Here is an 18,339-nt window from a genome sequence, read left to right as displayed (position 1 = left end):
TTAACTATATGTGGTGACTGAAGTGTATGATTTGTTTATTTGTGTGTGAAGTAATTTTTCCTTTGTGTTTACCGTATTTGCTATGTTTTAAGACGTCATCGGTTATAGGACACATCAGTGATTTAGTAATAGCTTTTCAGGGAAAAATACGCAATGTCGATTCTTAAAATCCGTCAAGCGTAAGACGCAACCCAGTTTCAGAAATTTTAAAATGTGAAAGAAGTACGTCTTGAAATCAAGGAAATACAATGACGTATTACTTATACCTCACATTTATCCTTTCTGTTATCATCAACTTTCTGTCTCGCCATGTCTTGGTGATCGGCCTGAATATTCTTTCCCTCTCTGTTTCTGGTTTGATGTTCTGTTGTTTTATAATATTCTTACTTATTATTTCCAGTTGCTTCAGAGTTTTGTTGATCTATAAATTAGACGGTTAGTCGGATTTTTATTTCTTGTAGAATTTTCTTTTTTATATATAAAATAAGAACTATAGGAAGGTTAAAAATCCATTCTGGGAGGTTACAGTTTATTCAGATTAACTGAAGTCTGCACGTTCACTCAGTGCACATTTACAAGTGACTGGATATGTAACCGTCAGGGTGTTACCTCATGAATAAATAAGGGAAAGTCACCTGAATAATTCTAAGTACACAGGAAAACATTTATTATGTTATTCTGAACATGTCTACATACGTGAAACACTTAGTAAAGTTTACCTACACTGTATTTGTGAAGGTTCTGTAAAGCAAGTTTTTCCTTTGGACTTGTCCAAATATGCAAATTCATCCGTTGAAGGGAATTCCCCTTACTTAAGACATCGCATGACAACAAGAAGGATTAATGTGTTGGTAACACTGAGCAGAAGAAGAAATGAAAGTGGGGTCTTCGGATATCAGGTCTGTGGATTATGTGTAACCAAGTAACGCCAATTTCGTGAGCATTACTTAACCTTAATTTAAAACCGTATTAAAGGTGATCGAATTTTAAATTTCTAATATTGTTCTGCTTACTATAATTACTTCCCTAATGACTATTCTAGCGCCTTGTGTAATCAGTAAAGGGGAATAGAACACGAATTGAATTAATTGTACAATTTCGACGTTATTGGTGGAAGTGTGCCGTCTTCTTGCTAAGGGGAGGGCCGGGTTCATATCCCGCTTTGCAAATTGAAACAGATAAACGTAAGGGCATCCACGCTTTCAGGATTCATAATTCACAGTGATCTGGTACTTTAATAGATTTCAAGCTGTTTTTTTTTACGTAGAGACGCACCAGCTTCTAAGGCTATTTGCTCCTAACTAATATTTAAGTAAAGAGAAATACAGCCGACCCTCAGAAACAGGCGTGTGTTACCTGCATGCAAATCTGCACATAGTAACAAGGCTATTAAAAATTAGCTGAGATTTTAGGTTCTCACGGTGGCGACAATGTAGAAGAAAATTTGTGCAAGAATGAAATGAGATGCAACGGAAACCATGTTATTCTTGTGCAATCAGGAAACTTGAAAGGCATGTCGGTTACGTATTGAGATCAGATGTGATTATTTTGCCAAAACCTGTAATGAAATTGCCTTTAATTTTTTACGTATCTTTGTAAAGATTCCACTACTTAATAATGCATCATCTTTACAAGACGCTTAATTGCAGCGGAGGTGAATCGATTTCCTAATCCTTTATGTGTAAGTTAATTAGAAACTTAATTTGCATAAAAAAGTTGCCTTATAATCTTACTCTGTGTGATGTCTGAATATATAAACGGTCCTCAACAAAAATTAATACAACTTTTTAATTTTATCAAGGGCGTGTTACACAAGACAGGATTAAAGTTACAAGATGCTCTTAGCTTATTAAACACGTCAGAGTCACATGGAGGGAAAGGGCCGATTCATTGGGATGTAATTATTTAAATCAGATGCAACATGGCTGCCAAGGGTAACCAAAAAAAAAGTTTCTTACAATTCGTCGTCATTTTAAAGTACAGGAAAAGACGTCACAGCTCTGAGTGTCTTTCGTCATCGGCGCTAAAGTTTTATGAGAGGGCCAAATCACGGAGAATGAGATGGTCCTGACGCATGAGGGAGATGAGAAATGCATACAGCATTTTATCTTAAAGTCTAAAGAGAAAAAACTTCTTGATAGACCTAGGGACGATAATATTAAAATGAACGGTAAAGAAGTAGGATTTGAGAGTTTGTGTTGGCTCAAGGTGGGGTCGCTGACAGGCAGAAACTATAATGAGTTGTCTGGCTTTAAAAATTTACGTGGGTTTCTTGATATAGCTGATCGGCTTTGAGCAGTACACTTAGTACGATGGTAAATTAGTTAGTGAGCTACTTATTAAATTATTTAAATATTTAATCAGACAGTTAGGTATTTAGTTTCTTAGTATTTTTATTAGAGATTTGTTTAGTTATTTTCGTAGTGCGTTTGTGGTTTAGCTATGCCATTAAGTTTTAATAAATTGCTCACATTTACAACCTTGTGATCCGCGAGTCGGTAATTTAGCGGGAACGCGACTGTGCGTCTGGAACAATTGGTGAACTGGTGTCTCGTGATTAATTTCGCAACATATTTACGTCCACAGCTACGCAGAATTACAAATAACTCTAATGTTTTATGTTTGATCTCAGTGCCATTTTTCAAATTCACTGCGGGCTTGGTGATTCTGAACCTCGCGTGAAAAGCATCGAACGCTTTCATGTTCTAGTGTACTCTTTGTACGAGTTAGCATCGTTTCTTTGGCTGATCTCCAACCAACTTTAAGAGGCAAATAAAAAGTGGACCTTGTTAACTCCAGATGCTGTACGTATCTGCTCAGGACACTCCCTATTGCTTCGGGCTGACATATTTTTTAGTCAGTCCGTCATCATTTGGGAAGACGTAAGAAGGCAAAGATCATGGGCGCCGACCACGTTGGTACGTTCTAGCTCGGATGTTCCGTGAACTTCCCTCACATTTGGTTTATCCTTCAACACTCTAAAGCCCAGCGGTAAAGATAAGTGTCACCCGCTTTAACAATCATTAACTTTTTATTTTGTATTTCCGCTGTTTTGTTTGCGGTACGGACTGAATTATAAAGGAGTGTCGGCTTCAGGTGGTTAAACAAGTTTCAGTAACAATTTTTCAACCAACTTAAGTCGTAGCCTTCTTTGCAGCGTGCGTGTATTAAATCCGTCTTGTGTGATTGTTCCGACGTTGGCCACCAGAGCGCGGCACCTCAGTGTCCATCTCACGATTATACTCGTCCGTCGATTTGTGTGCGGATTTAATGCGAATTTCAGATTTCCGTCCGATGGTTCTCGAGTCGAATCGACTGTGCAGACGGACAGACGCGACCAGCCCATAATTCGTTCTCGCTGTGCACTTCGTGCAAGGACGCATAGAAATTTACATAGATTCAGTAGTTGAAGAACCTTACGAGATACATCACTCAGCGCAGTAACTGTTCATAAATATTTTAAATTACCTTCATTCAGTAGTTAATGAAATTACCGCAAGAGTGCAATGCACGCGTGATCGGATGGTTAACGATTTGCTGTAGTCACCTTTTGCACGTACCCCCTCAACTATCCTAAATCCAAGACGAAATTATCATTCTCTGTTTTACGACGTTCATACCATAAACATGTTGTTTCATATGTCGCCTGCTTTACAGGCAACACATTTAGCAACACTGATGTATAATTTGCCTATGTTGTAGGCGCTCATAATAAAGTTTATGAGATTGTTAATAACAGTATGTCATTTGTAGATGGCTGCCTTCTGCGATGTTGCGCCGTGTAGTCAGGCGTTTCAGATGTACTTTTTACTTCCATCATCAGGGCTGTGAGTCATGCTTTTTTCTATCCCTTCTTTCTTTCTTAGGTTTCTCTATTTCAGTTGCTAATGCTTGTGGGTTATAATTATTTCGAAATTTTGTGATAGAGCTCCTAGCCCTGTAACTTCGAAGAACCAAACGAAAGTATGCTATATCCCATGACATGCGTACATTAGTTTTCTTTTCCGCATTACGTATTTGTTATTAGAGGTAATTTTACAATCGTTTGCACTGGATATACCTGGAACATGTAATATACTATATGTTTCACATATGCGTGTATATTTCTTCGTGACCCATATGTCACCACTCTTAAGGTGTGTGTCACAAGTTCATGAATATTGCCAGCAAGGTACTTGCCACAGACAGTATGTAATTTGTGTGTCAGGGCGTACAGCCAGCTCTGTCTGCTACGTTCACTTCTGCTCGAAGCTCACAGAAGGACAAAAATTAACTCACCGGTTAGAACAGTACTGAGTGGAACAAAAACACCTTGGCATCATGAGGCAACTCGTGGAGCTGCGAACTCAACACAAAGAACGTCAGTTCACATGTGCGCATTTATTGTGAGGTGTGAGGTTTTCGCGGCCGTGAGGATGAAGTTCGTCTAGGTTTTGGTGTCGCGTGGACTCTTCGGGTGACGCCAACGTTTCTGAGAAACATATTGTCTCCATCGTCAGTGCTGAATTCAGCCCTGAAGATGGCGCCGAAACCCAGAAGAACGCCGTTCTCGTGATCAATTCTTAATTTCCACGCCTCTCTGGTTTTTATCTTGGTTACAAAATGAATCTGTTGTTTTGTATGGGCGCGAAACATGGTCTCTCACTCAGAGGGAGGAACACAGATTGCAGGTGTTTGAGAATCGGGTGTTGAGGAGGATATTTAGGCCTAGGAGAGAAGACGATGGGGCATGGAGAAAACTGCATAATGATGAGCTTAAAAATCTGTACTCCTCCCCCAGTATTGTCAGGGTGATTAAGTCGAGAAGAATGAGATGGGCTGGGCATGTAGAGCGCATGGATGGGACAAGATGTGTGCACCGGGAAGCCTGAGGGGAAGAGACCCCTGGAGAGACCTAGACGTAGATGGGAGGATAATCTCAGGCGGGATCTATGGGAGATAGGAGTTGAAGGAGACTGGATTTTGTTGGCTCAGGACAGGGTCTGGTGGAGGGCTTTGGTTAGTTCGATGATGAACCTTCGGGTTCGGTAAGCCATCTAGTTAGTTACAAAATGAATCACATATACAGAAAACTTTGCATGCAATCGGATTTTTTTAAATTTCTGTGAATATTCAATTTTTCGAAAACAATTCAAATAAAAGTTGAAGATTTTAAATACACCTGTCATGTCCCATGAGATGGGTGGGAAACATAGTACGCATAGGGGGATGAGAAATGAATAAGAATTTTACTCAGGTAAACTGTGAGAAGAAGGCCGCCTGTGAGACTTAGGCATAGATGAGAGGATAATATTAAAATTGATCTTAGAGAAACAGGATTTGGTGGAATGGACTGGTCACTCACGATAGGGTTCACTAATGGATTTCGAAGATCATTAAAAGACGGGGAATTAGTTGACTAACTGAGCGACTATCAGTTTCTCAACTGTACTCAGTGGATTACCATGTGCTAATGTTTTCTACAGTAGGTGAATTTTTAAGTAATCTGGTAAGTTAATGTCAGCTCTGAAGATGGAGACTGTATGTTTCTCCGAAATCCATGTCGTTTCGTACATGAATGTGCCCTCATTACACGACATCACTATTATGTGCAAAGAGTTTGCTGTGACTTACTATGTATGCTGCATGCTTTTTATAAAGATACATAAATGCGAAACCCAGAATTTATCATTAAGCTTACAAGGTGACCCTTACAAGTTAATTTGAATACTATGATTATCGACTGACGTCATGCCAGCAAAGTTCAAAACAAATTACAGCATTCAGCATCATTGAGCGACTTTTTATACATCCACGTACACGGAACCAAAGTGCGTCATTATATTTGTCCATTAAGTGAATGAATTATGGCAGGTATTAAAATACTGAAGTAGAATTGATACAGCAGCTGATGCAAATTTCCTAAACTATCCAGCCCAAAAGAACGACGTTAAAAGTTGTATGATCTGAGGTTTCCACGGCTGTGAGTACGAAGATGGCCGTCCTCTGGGTTGTTCCGCCGTTTAGTCTGGTAGAAGTTTACCGACGTTACAGGGATCCTTGCTACCTCCATCATCAGGGCGATGAGACGTTGGAAAACTTCAACCAGACTACACGGCACTACAACCCCTGGAGGTGATTGCTGATAGAGGTCAATTAGCCCCTTTACCCCCGGTACTCATTAAAAAGGGAGCTGAGTGGACCTCATAGCCGGCCTGAACGCAGAGGCTCAAAGTAAAATCCTTTGATCGTATCGGAGATCTAACCTCGGTCTTCTCGTCTGCTGAGGCCCTGTGAGTGAGCTATCTCAGCTCTAAACTAGTTTAGACCTCCGGCTTTGAAGGCTAACTTCTAGCAGGAGATGCTTTTATATGGGACTAGGTTACTAAGACATCAGCGCCTGAGTGGAAACGATGCTGTACCCGCTGACTGTCATGGTGATCGCAGGAGCGATACAACTATCAGCGTCTGCTTCGGATACAAAGTACACCACTCGATATGACAACATTGACATTGACGGAATTCTGAAGAGCGAACGTCTCCTGAGGAGTTACTATAATTGCCTGCTGGACAAAGGACCATGCACTCGTGAAGGGCTTGAACTGAAGAGTGAGTTGATTTGTTGCTTTACTAAACTCCGTTCTTTCAAAGCCTTGTCTTTCAAAATAACATGCAATAGATGTGTCGTTAGGTTTCCTATTCAAATATGTGTCTATAATTTAACAATAGTTGGAAAAATACGGTGACGTCAGTGAAGTCTGGATCAATTATGTTCTTTTCATATCATAATCCTGCGCTGACGTTTCTTTGTAAAATTGTTGCTGCTTTTATGTGCTACATATTTCTTTTGTCTGTTAAATCTTGTTTTCTTTACTTCGTAATGGCCGTGTTTAATCTTAACGTTATAGTTTTTCGTGAATATTGACTTTTCTGAAATGTTGTTAATGCATTAAATGTTCCTGAAAGACAGGATTGTTATAATTATTGGCTAACTGCTTCAGTTCCTCCACAAATGTTAAAAGGAAACGCAAGACTATTTCTGCTGTATTTCTATTTTGTTGTAAATGACGATGGCTGCCCGTTTTTGCCAAAATGAGAACTGAGTCACAGTGCAAATAAATTGCATTTTCTAAAGCAAACTTAAAAAGCAATGGCGATAAAGCATCTCCTTGATTTAGATAATTTTTGAATAGGAAACGTTTCAGACAAATGCTTAACTGGACGGAATTTACGTTAGGCTTTGATTTAAACCCCTCAACCTGTGCCCAGGACAGCACAACACGGAGAAACGCGGACAAACATCCGCGCCTTGAGTGGGATTCGAACCCACGGTCCCAGTGTGCCACTGAGGCCTGAAGTTACCCTTTCCGGTCACATTAATTTAATTTCTAAGTCCATTAATTTCCATGAATTGCTTTGCAGTACGAGATTTTACATGTAACCTGTAAGAGTGGCAACACTGATTAGTTATCACGTGTTAGATCACGTTATTACTTGACACAATAATTTTTAGTCTAAAGGAATTTGAAAAGTCTTTAATTATGGCAAGTGAACTACTTTCTACTTGGTCACACGGCTATAAAGTCTCGAAACCGCGACACTGTTTTGCAACTCGTGCTCGAATGCTGCGTGTTACGTTCTCGAGTCTTCGGACTCTCTGCCCTCCTCACATGTGTGAATGGTTTGTTGCAGAAACCATACCTGACGCGCTGCTCACCGAATGCAGCAAATGCAGCGAAATTCAGAAGACGCAAGCAGGCGTAGTGATGGCTTTCATTCAGCTGCACCACCGGGACATGTGGGATGGGATCCTGAATAAGTACGACCCCGATAACACCTTCAGGAAGAAATATTTAATTGAAAACGACGACGACGATTATGAGGACGAACAGAATGACGCATGAAGGAGAGGGGCACCGGTGTGTCCTGGGGGCAGCGCTCATTTTGTGAACGTACCTTGTTTCCACGTCGTAATTAAAAAACTTTTACTTTTATTTTCATATGATTTTATTACAGTTTGTTTATAAAATCATCACAAATAACGGTGTAATTTTCCGGGTAGTTCATTTTAATTTGTTTAATTCTTCTTTAATTTTGTATTTGTTTCTGTCTTTAAATTTATTTTCTGTTTTGTTACTCCTTTGTTTCTTCTTTGTTAGCTTGCTTGTTGTAATGCTATCAACTACCATATTATCATGCGGACTGTTTAGTTTCTGTTTTTTTTTAATAATATCTCTGGCAATCAGCCGCGTCTTTTGTTTACACGAAGCTCACAGACGCTTCGGGAACCATCTCCGCCCCCAAAATCAGGGTTCTGATGTGACATCATTGATAATAATAACAATAATAATAATATTTGATTAATATTATCGAAATATATAAATCATGACCTTCCTCACCATGTGAATTTTTAAACCCTCGTACCACTTCATTCTTTTAATTTCGAATATTTTTCTCAGCCCATTTTTATAAAATTCTCTCTGTGTTCTTCGCTTGTGGCTGGGAGCGGTTATTTGCCAATACAGAACAACACGTCTTCGTTCCCTGCTGTTTCTATGCGTTTTTAATTGGTAGGAGACTTGAAGGCAAATAGATAAAATTCGAGTGTTATGGCATGCATTCTCTGAGTCCTGAGTGGCCTCACCGGAAGGAAAATATGCTTTAAAAATTCTTCCCAGAACTTCTTGTCAGTAGATTGCTGTCCATGTCCTCAAATCCTACATTCTTGTTAGTAATCATGAAACTGGGTACAGATGAAGTTTCAGGAACGTGTTTTGTGCACAGAGTTAATGCTTTTATAATTGGTGTGTTTGTGTAAAATGCCCTGAACCGCCTTCTCTCTCTCGTGAATCCTACTGCCTTGACGTCAAAGCGTTTCCATGTGACCTGAACGGTTGCATAATCAGCAGGGGTGAAATCGAAGCGATTTCTCAACAGTGCTGACGTCACACTTTCGAGTTAGCATCATCGCTGACTTTATACGTGTTTACATATGTCTACAGCCATATGCCACATGAGGTGAATGAAGTATTAGCTTTTTTTATGATCTTAGCATTGTCTGGGTACGTACACTCTCTCTGAAATTTCAGATACACTGTTGCAGGATTAAATTAAGGAAGTCAGCATGTAACCACCGTGGAATAAGCCGGAAGTGCGCATTTGTTTTTAACTTAGGGACCGCACGGGGCAATTTGAATGTTGCCGCAGATCGGAGAAACTTTAGAAAAAATTAGTGGTTCGGAAGTTGTTGATTTGACTGTGACGAATTTGCACTGACTGGATGAGCTTTCGTATGCACGGACTTTGCACTGGTTAAACACTGGGATAGAGGATCGAATCCCGCCAGAGTAATGGGTGGACCGATCCCCAGTCTAGGGAATATAACCAAAATATTCAAATAGGCAGAACTACACAGACACATCCTAGAATTTCCACAGACAAAATGTTCTACTGCTATTACAAAGCATTTTCAAAGGAAATTAAGCAAAATACGAAACAAGTAGCACGGAAATGCAACGACAGGCACACATTAATAATACATTAATCACAAAACTAACTTCTTTAATCTCATAAGGTAGTATATTTGCATCATATTGTGAATTAGGTTAATATTTTAGTATTTTAATATTTTCCGTCAAATCACAATTTTAATAAGATAATAAAATATAAAATATTTAAAATATCATTTCACGTTCCGCATCGAATGATCATTTTGTTTTCTGTATTACTCCATATTTATTAATGTTTTTATTTAAATCATTGCTTTACAGACTAATATTGAACATCAGATGAACCACGCCATATAAAAAACAATACCTTCGTTCTAATATATAAGAGTAATCTGATAAGAACATTTCAATAAACTGCATAACATTGTAAATGATTGTAATTCGAGTTTTAAATTTCACCAATCTAATTTATACCTGAGGACGGTTAAATATAACCGAAACATGTCGTAGGAGACGTTCCAATTTGTAAATCGATCATTCGATGCGGAACGTGAAATGATATTTTAAATATTTTATGTTTTATTATCTTATTAAAATTGTGATTTGACGGAAAATATTAAAATATTAAAATATTCTTTAATCTCATCGTTATCAAAAGGCATAGCACATTACAATTGTCTCAGACAGTCAAAACGCTATTGATTGATGGATCCATTTGCGTATAGTTTCGTCGAAGGACTGTGTTAAGGGCTCACCGCCCTCCCAATCTACAAGGCTGTGATGTTGGGGTGGAGGGGAGAGAAATTAATCCTCAGTCCCCGTTATTTACGACATTTAGAAAGAACCGATTTTTAAAGGTGTCTGTCTTGTTGGGATATCGCATCGTTTAGTCCGGTAGAAGTTTAACCGACGTTTCATAGGTGCTTACGATAAAGAGGTCGGTAAAACCTGTACCGGACTGCACGGCGTAACATCGTGAAAAGACACGTATAGATGCTGCGAGAACTCGAAAGTCTCAACAACTGATTTATCGTGTATTGTCCTTACTTTACATAGGCAAAACAAGATTACTTTGCTCGTGTTTTTTAGCTTATCCATTACATGGATGTGGTCCGTTCGTGGAACTGTTTATTAGAGAGACAATACTCTTGTTTGGTCCAGCAAGCTGCACGGCTGCCTACGCCAAGGACTCGTATCTCTTCTTGTACTCTCCCTTCGGATCGAATTTGTTCACGAGCCTGTCCCAGTCCTTGCTACGTTCCTTTATCAAGTGTTTGATGACGCGCTCTGAAGTTGTCTTTTGTTTTTCATTGCATTTCTCACAACCTGTTTGCAGTGCGTCAGGAAGGGTTTCTGTAACAAAAGAATTGTTCTTAAAACTGCGTTGTAGGCATTGTGAACGGTCAAAAGCGAAATACATTTGGGTGAGCTACAAAAGAAAATAACTATTTAAATAACTGAAACAGGACCCACGTCGGACTGCGTTTTGTAATATGAAACGAGACGAATTCAAAGCGTTGACAGAATGCAGAGACACATCCCCAGAAGTATTAAAGAAAAATTACAAATCATATGCAACTGTTGTGTCCCGATCAGCTTCTCAGGAAAGGCTAAGTGGAGATTCTGTGGGCTAAGAATAAACACCCGGTAGTGGAACGACCACTTTCACTAGCCACGTGCTGTATTACTTATGGCAGGTGTTGTACGGGTGTGGGCAGTGAAAGTGACTGCCTCAAGGCACAAACCAGGACGTTCACCTGCGAGACCACAAAAACTTTCCCTTGTAGCAGACAATTTCGTTCTGTATGTCCAGTGTCATAAAACAGGTCGTAACTTTCCGTCGCATAGCGCACAAGAGATTTTTGTTATTTGAGTGAAAACATTTTCACGCCAATTGAAACTAGATTGTTTCGAAACGCAGGCGAAGCGTGTGTCACTCTTGCCTACAAGACTGCCTCTGGGGATCATCCACGTTCTTATCAGGTGATTACGTACCGGCGGCCATAACCCCTATCTAATACCGAGGTTAAGAATAATTAAATATGACAGTGGTTACGTAGCCAGGCATGATCAAGATGTATGCCAATCAACACCCTGATGATGGAAGCAATATTTACCTCTGAAACATCGGTAAACTTCTACCAGAATACACGACGCTTTATCCCATCTTCGTACTCACCGCCGTGAAAACCTCAAATAATAACTAGGCCACAGTGTAATTTTATGATTTACAAACAAATAATCTCTACTATATAGACTACCCGTTAACCATAAATGCTATTCTTGCAATGCAGATAACAGGGCTCTCCCCTGTACCACAGCTGTGCTGGACATTGCCCATTTTTAGATATGTTTAATACAATCAATATTCCTGCAGCTAGATCTACTCCCATCGTCAGGTTTTCATTGGTTTATTTGTATTTTCGATAACAATTTGTACAGAACTGATGGATTGGCGTCGAAAATCAGTAAAATTATTTGTCCAAAAGGTCACAGGCGGTCGCCCACACGTCGGGAAGGCGAAGTCACGAAGGTACTCACTCTTGAGATCTCTGGCGTCCGGTGTGCATGGTCCCTCGTCCAGCATGCACTTGATGTAACTGGTCAGGATGCGACTGTTTCCCAAGATGCTGTCCACGTCGACATTGTCATACTTGGAGGTGTACGTTTTTGGCTTCTCGGCACTGACGGCCAGCGCTGCCCCAAGCACAACCAGAAGCAGGGAGACGGCTAACTTGTGTCTCATGGCGGCGTCTGGTGAGTGACCGAGTGCCTGCCGGCCTTCTATATATCGGGCTCTCTCTCCCCTCCTTGAGTGACCCACATCTGCCCGCTAACAACAAAGTGTCAGCACATTTGGTCCGGGAAGTTAACTTGCTCAATAATTTCCTGAATGTTTCCAAAGTATTATTTTTGTTTCCATGACGACGAGCTATTATTCCGGATGACACTTCAACTACGGCGAGAGCTTCCTGTGTGTCTTATTACCAGCAGAACTCTTTTCCTGGGTTCTGCCAAGGGCCTGAATTTCAATCACCGGTTCAACTGGCCCCTTTTTCAACGAACGGGTCTCTGTGACAGCTGCACCTTGGAATAGCTCTGATTCACTTCCGCATTGAAATAGTTAGCTTTAACTATTGTATTGTCGCATTTATTTCGCTGGTACGCGTCAGCTAAATCCATGTCAGACAAGTAAAATCTTCTAAGCGAGATGAACCGTTCATATCATTAAAAAATATTAAAACTGACAAAATTGTGCATTTGAAATAACAAACCTGTCAGTCAGTCCCCTGAAGATGGAAGTCTCGAAACATCCTGTGTATTAGATATAATCTTTAACTTCCCACTCTATAGGCCTAGTGGCTCATTAACGGTCTCCATTTGCCTGGTAACGGAGAATTTGAAATGGGACGTATATGAAATATATTTCACAAAATGGACAATGCGTAAAATAATATTGGTTCAATGAATCAGCAGTTTCAACTTCATTGTGTACTGGGGACAGAGATTTTCTTGTTTGAGAAAAAAACACCATTCGTTTAAATTGTTTACAGTTTTTATTAACATACACGTACCTCATTTGACTTAAAATGTCGTCCTGTATCTGCATGTATCAAAATGTTATGTTAGCTGTGAAAGAACCAGGCTGAGTTGTGAATTTATTTCTAAACAGTAAGGACGTATGCCTTCACACAATTGTCCCAGAAGATAAACAAATGAACTTGGCGTGCAGAAATACAGTTTATTAATGGGAAGGTTTGTGTATGTACGTAATGCCACTGTTACAATCAACCACTGTAACGCGCTACCACTGCGCTGTATACGTCTGGGTGTCTTTGACGGATGAAGTTCACCAGGCGACGGGCGTTGGCAGCTTGCTGGGCGGTGCAGGACCGACAGTTGCGGCCAACCACCTCTGGGAGCGCCACTGTCGACAGCAACAATCGAAAGCATTAATCGAAAGCAGTTTATCGACTGAACAAAACGACCGTGTTAAGAATTTCAGAGAAAAATATGAAACAGATCAAATACTAAATTTACAACAATGACTGAAATTATTTCATGAGCAATTAATATGACAGCTCTTTTGTTCTTTTGAAAGAATTAGACGGTTTTAGCGAGCGGTTTTGTCACTATCGTTTCCTTGCTTCAAAAGTAAAATTAAGTCACGAATTATTATGTTCGCCGCCATTTCCAGCATTGTGCAGTCGTGACATACGTCTTCATTGTAATGGCGTGATGCTTAGTTAAAATACCAGGGGCAAGTTTACAAGGACGAACAATTCTGTACTTTCACCAAGTTGGAAAGTACTTCATTACCAGCTCTTCTCAGACCTCCTGGACCAAGCTATATTCTGACTTTGCTATACTTGGTAATAATAGAGAGCAGGGAAACCCAGCGACCTCGGCTGCTGGTTGCTGAATATGAGCTTTAGCTTTCTAGGTACGTACTTAAAAAGACATTGAGCAGGATTTTTCCTGTACTAAAATTCTAAAGAAATGACAGTTCTGGACTGGAGTATTGAAGCTACTGCACAATGAATCAATTAACAAAATGTGTTATCCTTCCTGTAGAATCACTGTACCTTATAAAGCACTAATGTTAACTGACTGAAACCACTTTCGTAATGGTAACCAAGGTAATATACCATATTACTTTGTAAGAAACTTTACAGACTCGCATTGCACACGATTATAATGATACTTCATAACTTAATACATTGCATTGTGCCACACAGAGCTTATTCCTTGGAAGTCTATTGAAACCAAAGAATCCGACTGAAAAATACTGTGGTTAAAGCATTGCTACCGGCATTGTAGCCATCTTACGTCGTAAGTCATACGCCAGAGCCTGTTTCTTAACATCAGCACTCTTATAATGGAAACAAAACTTACATTTAAGCATTCTCCCAAGTTCATTACATGGACCTCGATCCAAAACACAGTTTATCTGCTGTTGAATTACTGCATTATTTTGTAATAGATGAGATATGTCGCCACTGCCGAAGACCGGCGCTCTCTGAGCAGATATAAGATTTAAAACAACGCAGAAAATAGCCACAGTAATAAGTCTCTTGTTCATTTTGGTCTTTTAGCACAGACGAACTGAAACAAACACAGGCGAAAACCGTGGTATATGTATCAGAGGGAAACAGCCTTGGGGTTATACAGGAGAAGCAAAACATCCCAAAATATCCACCTTTCACGTCTTTGGCTGGCCTTGAAAGATTAATTGAATGTACACAAAATTTAATCCATAAGCACTTTCAAGTTTGTAACTTGGAAAAAGAAAATACTGCAAGAATTGCGGCCATATGATCAGGAAGGGGGAATGTATATGATTAGTAATTTAATTTGCTAAGTGAATTGTGAAAATTAATGCATACTGGAGCTATGTTTTGAATGAAGGAAAATGTAGGAAATGTTAATGAATAGGAGAGAAACTAGGTCTAGGTAGTTGCAGGTTGGTGATAAAATCATAACTTAAAAAAATTAGTTAATAACATGAAATACATTGGAATCCTCTATTTATTTTATCTGCTTAATTCCATAACAATAATTATGGTATTATAATAATAATACACTTATTGAAGTGGATATGCTAACTTTTGAATAACTGAATATTTGTTTCACATTCAGTGAAATGCACTTTTGTTGTTATAATCTCTTACTGAAGATCAGCATCACAAACCTGGGGTGTTATGATCATTAATGTAATTTTGAAAATTTACAATGGAAGTGTATGTACATTGAAATTGAAGATTGCTGTCTTCTGGGTTGCTGAGACTGTAAAAAATACCGAAGTGTCAGAGGTAATTGCTGCCGCCAACATCAAAGCAGAGAACAGATCCGGCGGAGGCCAGGTGCAGACCACTTTGACAAATTTTTATTTTTTTTAACAGTTTTGAAAAAAAAATGTTTCAAAAGGAGCACAAAACTAAGAATTTTAGAAAAAATTTAAACTTGAAATTTTTTCAAAATTTTCTAAAAATTTTAGTTTATGCCAGACTCGATCTCTGCATTAAACGGTCTCTGAAGGGCCATCTCAGCAAAGACCGGGTGAGGCACAGAACGAGTCCGGAAGAGACCGAGTCTTGCACAGACTGGGTCTGGCATGTCCCGAGTACAGCAGACAACGGGTGTGGCCTAATCTAGCAGAGACCTTTTCTGCTGATAGGGCGGGGAGAGCTTTGAACACTTTTTCAAATTTTCGAAAACTAAAAGATGCAGGAAACTGTCTAAAAAGCACACAGAACTAAAAAAATTTGAAAAATTCCGACTTCAAAATTTTTCATAAAATTTTAAACAATTTCTTCTAAGCTTTTAATACACCATCCCTATCAGAACTGTTCTCTCCTGCACCCAGTTTCTGCCAGACTATCTCACTCACCAAGTTTCAACCAAATTTGGTCTGTGCTTCGACAAAAATTTCAAAATTTATCAAAATTTTCGAAAAAACAAAAAATGCAGGAAAATGTCCAAAAAGCGCACAAAACTAAAAAGTTGTCAGTGGAACCATGGTTCCGGAGAATTTGACGTAAATACGTCTTTACGGAAAGGAAGTTTATATATTGGCTTTATTCTAAATATTTCCTTTATACATGCTTTACAATTGAGTAAAGTTTGATTAAGACATTGCTTATTTAACTTGAATTAGTTACGCTTAAGATGGGTCTGTGGTAGATGAATGTAATGTAATGTAAGGTAAGGTAAGGTAAGGTAACTATGTAGGTAACCATTGTTGTTTATTTGTTGATAAACAGATGACGTTTCCTAGGTAACATAACAATGAAGTTGCACTTTTTCGTTTCCCTTTTTCGTAACACGTTTCGTAACACTTTTTCGTTACATTTTTGCCGAATGACACTGACCCTAAAATATAGACGTATTTACGTCAAAAAAATTGAAAAATTCGGACTTTGAAAATATTTACGAATGTTTCGAAAAATTTTGTTTTTGTGGGCTGTTTAGACAAATAGAATGGTTTTTCAATTTTTCGATAAATTTGAAAAATGTACAAATGGTTGTAAATGTTGTGAAAAGGGAAAATAACCAAATTTTCGAAAAAAAATTGATTGCGGAATTTTTCAAAGTTTCTTAGTTTTGTGCGCTTTTTGGACATTTTCCTGCATTTTTCGATTTTTCGAAAATTTTGAAAAATTGGATTTTTTTTGTGAAAAAACTGCCCTACCGGTCCCTGCTAGAACCGGTATCTGGAAGACGCTGTCTCTGCCGCACACTGTCTCTCAACGACCCGGTCTATGTCTCTGTTCAAATCGTTAATGCACGGCCCCCACTTCCGACAGGCCGCCGCTACGAAGACCAGCTTCGACAGACTTGAGAGGCACCGACCGACTCCAGCAGAGAACGTGTGAGGCAGAGACCGACTCAAGCAGAGACAGGGTAAAGCACAGAGCGCTGCACGGGGAGGCCATGTGTGGCACAGGCAGTGTCCAGCGCAGTTTCCGTGAAGCACAGACCGTGTCAGCAGAAACGGGTGAGGCACAGACCGCGTCAGAAACCCTTTGTGAAACAGGCCGTGTCAAGCAGAGGTTGGGTGTAGCACGGACACATTCAGAAGAGCCATGTGAAGCACAGACCGAGTGTTCTAAGTATCTTCCACTCTAGGTCTCTGTCGGACGCGCTGTCTGCCTCACACTGTCTCTGGCGGACGTCTATGCCTGTACCGGTATCCGCCGGAAGCGTTCCTTGCAACGACGGCGCGTAAGAAACACGGTCAAAGAGAGACCGGATTTCCTAGAGCTTGTGCACAGCAGAGTCCCTGTACGTCAGAGAAAGGCCACGCCAGAATACGTGTCTGGCAGGAATCGGGTGGGGAAAATTTTGAGGGAAATGATCAAATTTTTCAAAAAATCGAAAACTGCTGCAAATCTTCCAAATGGCAACCAAAACTAAAAAAAAAACATGAAAAATTTTCAAAAAACTTTTTTTAAAATTTTTCAATTTTTTTGATTTTGTGCGTATGTCAGACGTTCTCCAGCAATTTTTGATTTTCGAAAATTTTAAATTTTTTTCAAAATTTGCCTCACCCGAACCTCACTATAACAGCTTCCTTATAGAACTCGTCTCTACCACAGCAGGTATTTGCATGACTCGTTGACAGCCTCATCAGCTCACTGCCTTACTCAGTCTCTTCCTCACTAGGTCTCTGTCGGACGCGTTCTCTGCCTCCAACTGCCTCTGGCGGACAACGTCTATGACTGTACCGGTATCCGCCGGAAGCGTTCCTTGCAAAGACGGCACGTAAGAAACACGGTCAAAGAGAGACCGGATTTCCTAGAGCTTGTGCACAGCAGAGTCCATGTACGTCAGAGAAAGACCACGCCAGAAAACGTGTCTGGCAGGTATCGAGTGGGGAGAACTTAGACGGAAATTTTAAAATTATTCAAAAAATCTAAAAATGCTGCAAATCTTCCAAATGGAGCACAAAACTAAATAGATTTGAAAAAATTTCAAAAATTTTCTTTTGAGAAATCGCCTGTCTCAAGTCGTGAAAAGTCGCATGTCCCAAGTTCCGAGAAGTCGCAAGTCGCAAAACTTGAAAAGTAGAATGTCTCTAGTCGTGAGAAGTCGCATGTCTCAAGTCGTGAGAAGTCGCGTGTCACAAGTCGAGAGAAGTTGCATGTCCCAAGTCGTGAGAAGTCACATGTCCCAAGTCGTGAGAAGTCGCTTGTCCCAAGTTTCGTAAAGTCGCAAATCCTAAGTCATGAGAAGACGCATGTCACAAGTCGTCGGAAGTCGAATGTCCCAAGTAGTGAGAAGTCGAATGTCCCAAGTCGAGGGAAGTCGCATTTCCCAAGTTGCGAAAAGTCGCAAGTCTCAAGTCGCGAAAAGTAGCAAGGCCCAAGTCGTGAGAAGTCACTTGACCCAAGTCTTGAGAAGTCACCTG

At 39.9% G+C, this 18,339-nt stretch overlaps 3 protein-coding genes across 3 annotated transcripts; 1 reads left to right on the top strand and 2 right to left on the bottom strand.

The window, feature by feature from the left end:
* Positions 1 to 6,229: 6,229 nt before the first annotated feature.
* LOC110826703 (ejaculatory bulb-specific protein 3) lies at positions 6,230 to 8,377 on the top strand. The gene is made up of 2 exons (XM_022057579.2): positions 6,230 to 6,588; positions 7,672 to 8,377. Exons 1-2 carry the CDS (start codon positions 6,393 to 6,395, stop codon positions 7,881 to 7,883), a joined length of 408 nt encoding a protein of 135 aa, XP_021913271.1. The 5' UTR covers positions 6,230 to 6,392; the 3' UTR covers positions 7,884 to 8,377.
* Positions 8,378 to 10,418: 2,041 nt separating this feature from the next.
* LOC110826704 (ejaculatory bulb-specific protein 3) lies at positions 10,419 to 12,174 on the bottom strand. The gene is made up of 2 exons (XM_022057580.2): positions 11,970 to 12,174; positions 10,419 to 10,781 (listed from the first exon to the last, which is right to left on the bottom strand). The coding sequence occupies exons 1-2, from the start codon at positions 12,172 to 12,174 to the stop codon at positions 10,606 to 10,608; spliced, it is 381 nt and encodes a 126-aa protein (XP_021913272.1). The 3' UTR covers positions 10,419 to 10,605.
* A 792-nt stretch (positions 12,175 to 12,966) lies between these two features.
* LOC110826706 (allergen Tha p 1) lies at positions 12,967 to 14,587 on the bottom strand. Its single transcript, XM_022057582.2, has 2 exons — positions 14,325 to 14,587; positions 12,967 to 13,356 (listed from the first exon to the last, which is right to left on the bottom strand). Exons 1-2 carry the CDS (start codon positions 14,509 to 14,511, stop codon positions 13,217 to 13,219), a joined length of 327 nt encoding a protein of 108 aa, XP_021913274.1. The 5' UTR covers positions 14,512 to 14,587; the 3' UTR covers positions 12,967 to 13,216.
* Positions 14,588 to 18,339: the final 3,752 nt, after the last annotated feature.

This window comes from Zootermopsis nevadensis, unplaced genomic scaffold, assembly GCF_977971745.1.
Source record: "Zootermopsis nevadensis isolate Lab colony 2312 unplaced genomic scaffold, Znev_1.0 Znev_ptg000028l, whole genome shotgun sequence".
NCBI lineage: Eukaryota > Metazoa > Arthropoda > Insecta > Blattodea > Termopsidae > Zootermopsis > Zootermopsis nevadensis.
This window is presented reverse-complemented; position numbering and strand designations above follow the sequence as displayed.

Excerpts from the sequence above, each read along its gene's own strand:
- LOC110826703 (XM_022057579.2), top strand. The coding sequence starts at position 6,393 with ATGCTGTACCCGCTGACTGTCATGGTGATCGCAGGAGCGATACAACTA. Across the intron at positions 6,589-7,671 it reads TGAAGGGCTTGAACTGAAGA|AAACCATACCTGACGCGCTG; the intron begins GTGAGTTGATTT and ends GGTTTGTTGCAG.
- LOC110826704 (XM_022057580.2), bottom strand. The coding sequence starts at position 12,174 with ATGAGACACAAGTTAGCCGTCTCCCTGCTTCTGGTTGTGCTTGGGGCA. Across the intron at positions 10,782-11,969 it reads GGACGCCAGAGATCTCAAGA|AAACCCTTCCTGACGCACTG; the intron begins GTGAGTACCTTC and ends CTTTTGTTACAG.
- LOC110826706 (XM_022057582.2), bottom strand. The coding sequence starts at position 14,511 with ATGAACAAGAGACTTATTACTGTGGCTATTTTCTGCGTTGTTTTAAAT. Across the intron at positions 13,357-14,324 it reads ACTTGGGAGAATGCTTAAAT|TGGCGCTCCCAGAGGTGGTT; the intron begins GTAAGTTTTGTT and ends TGCTGTCGACAG.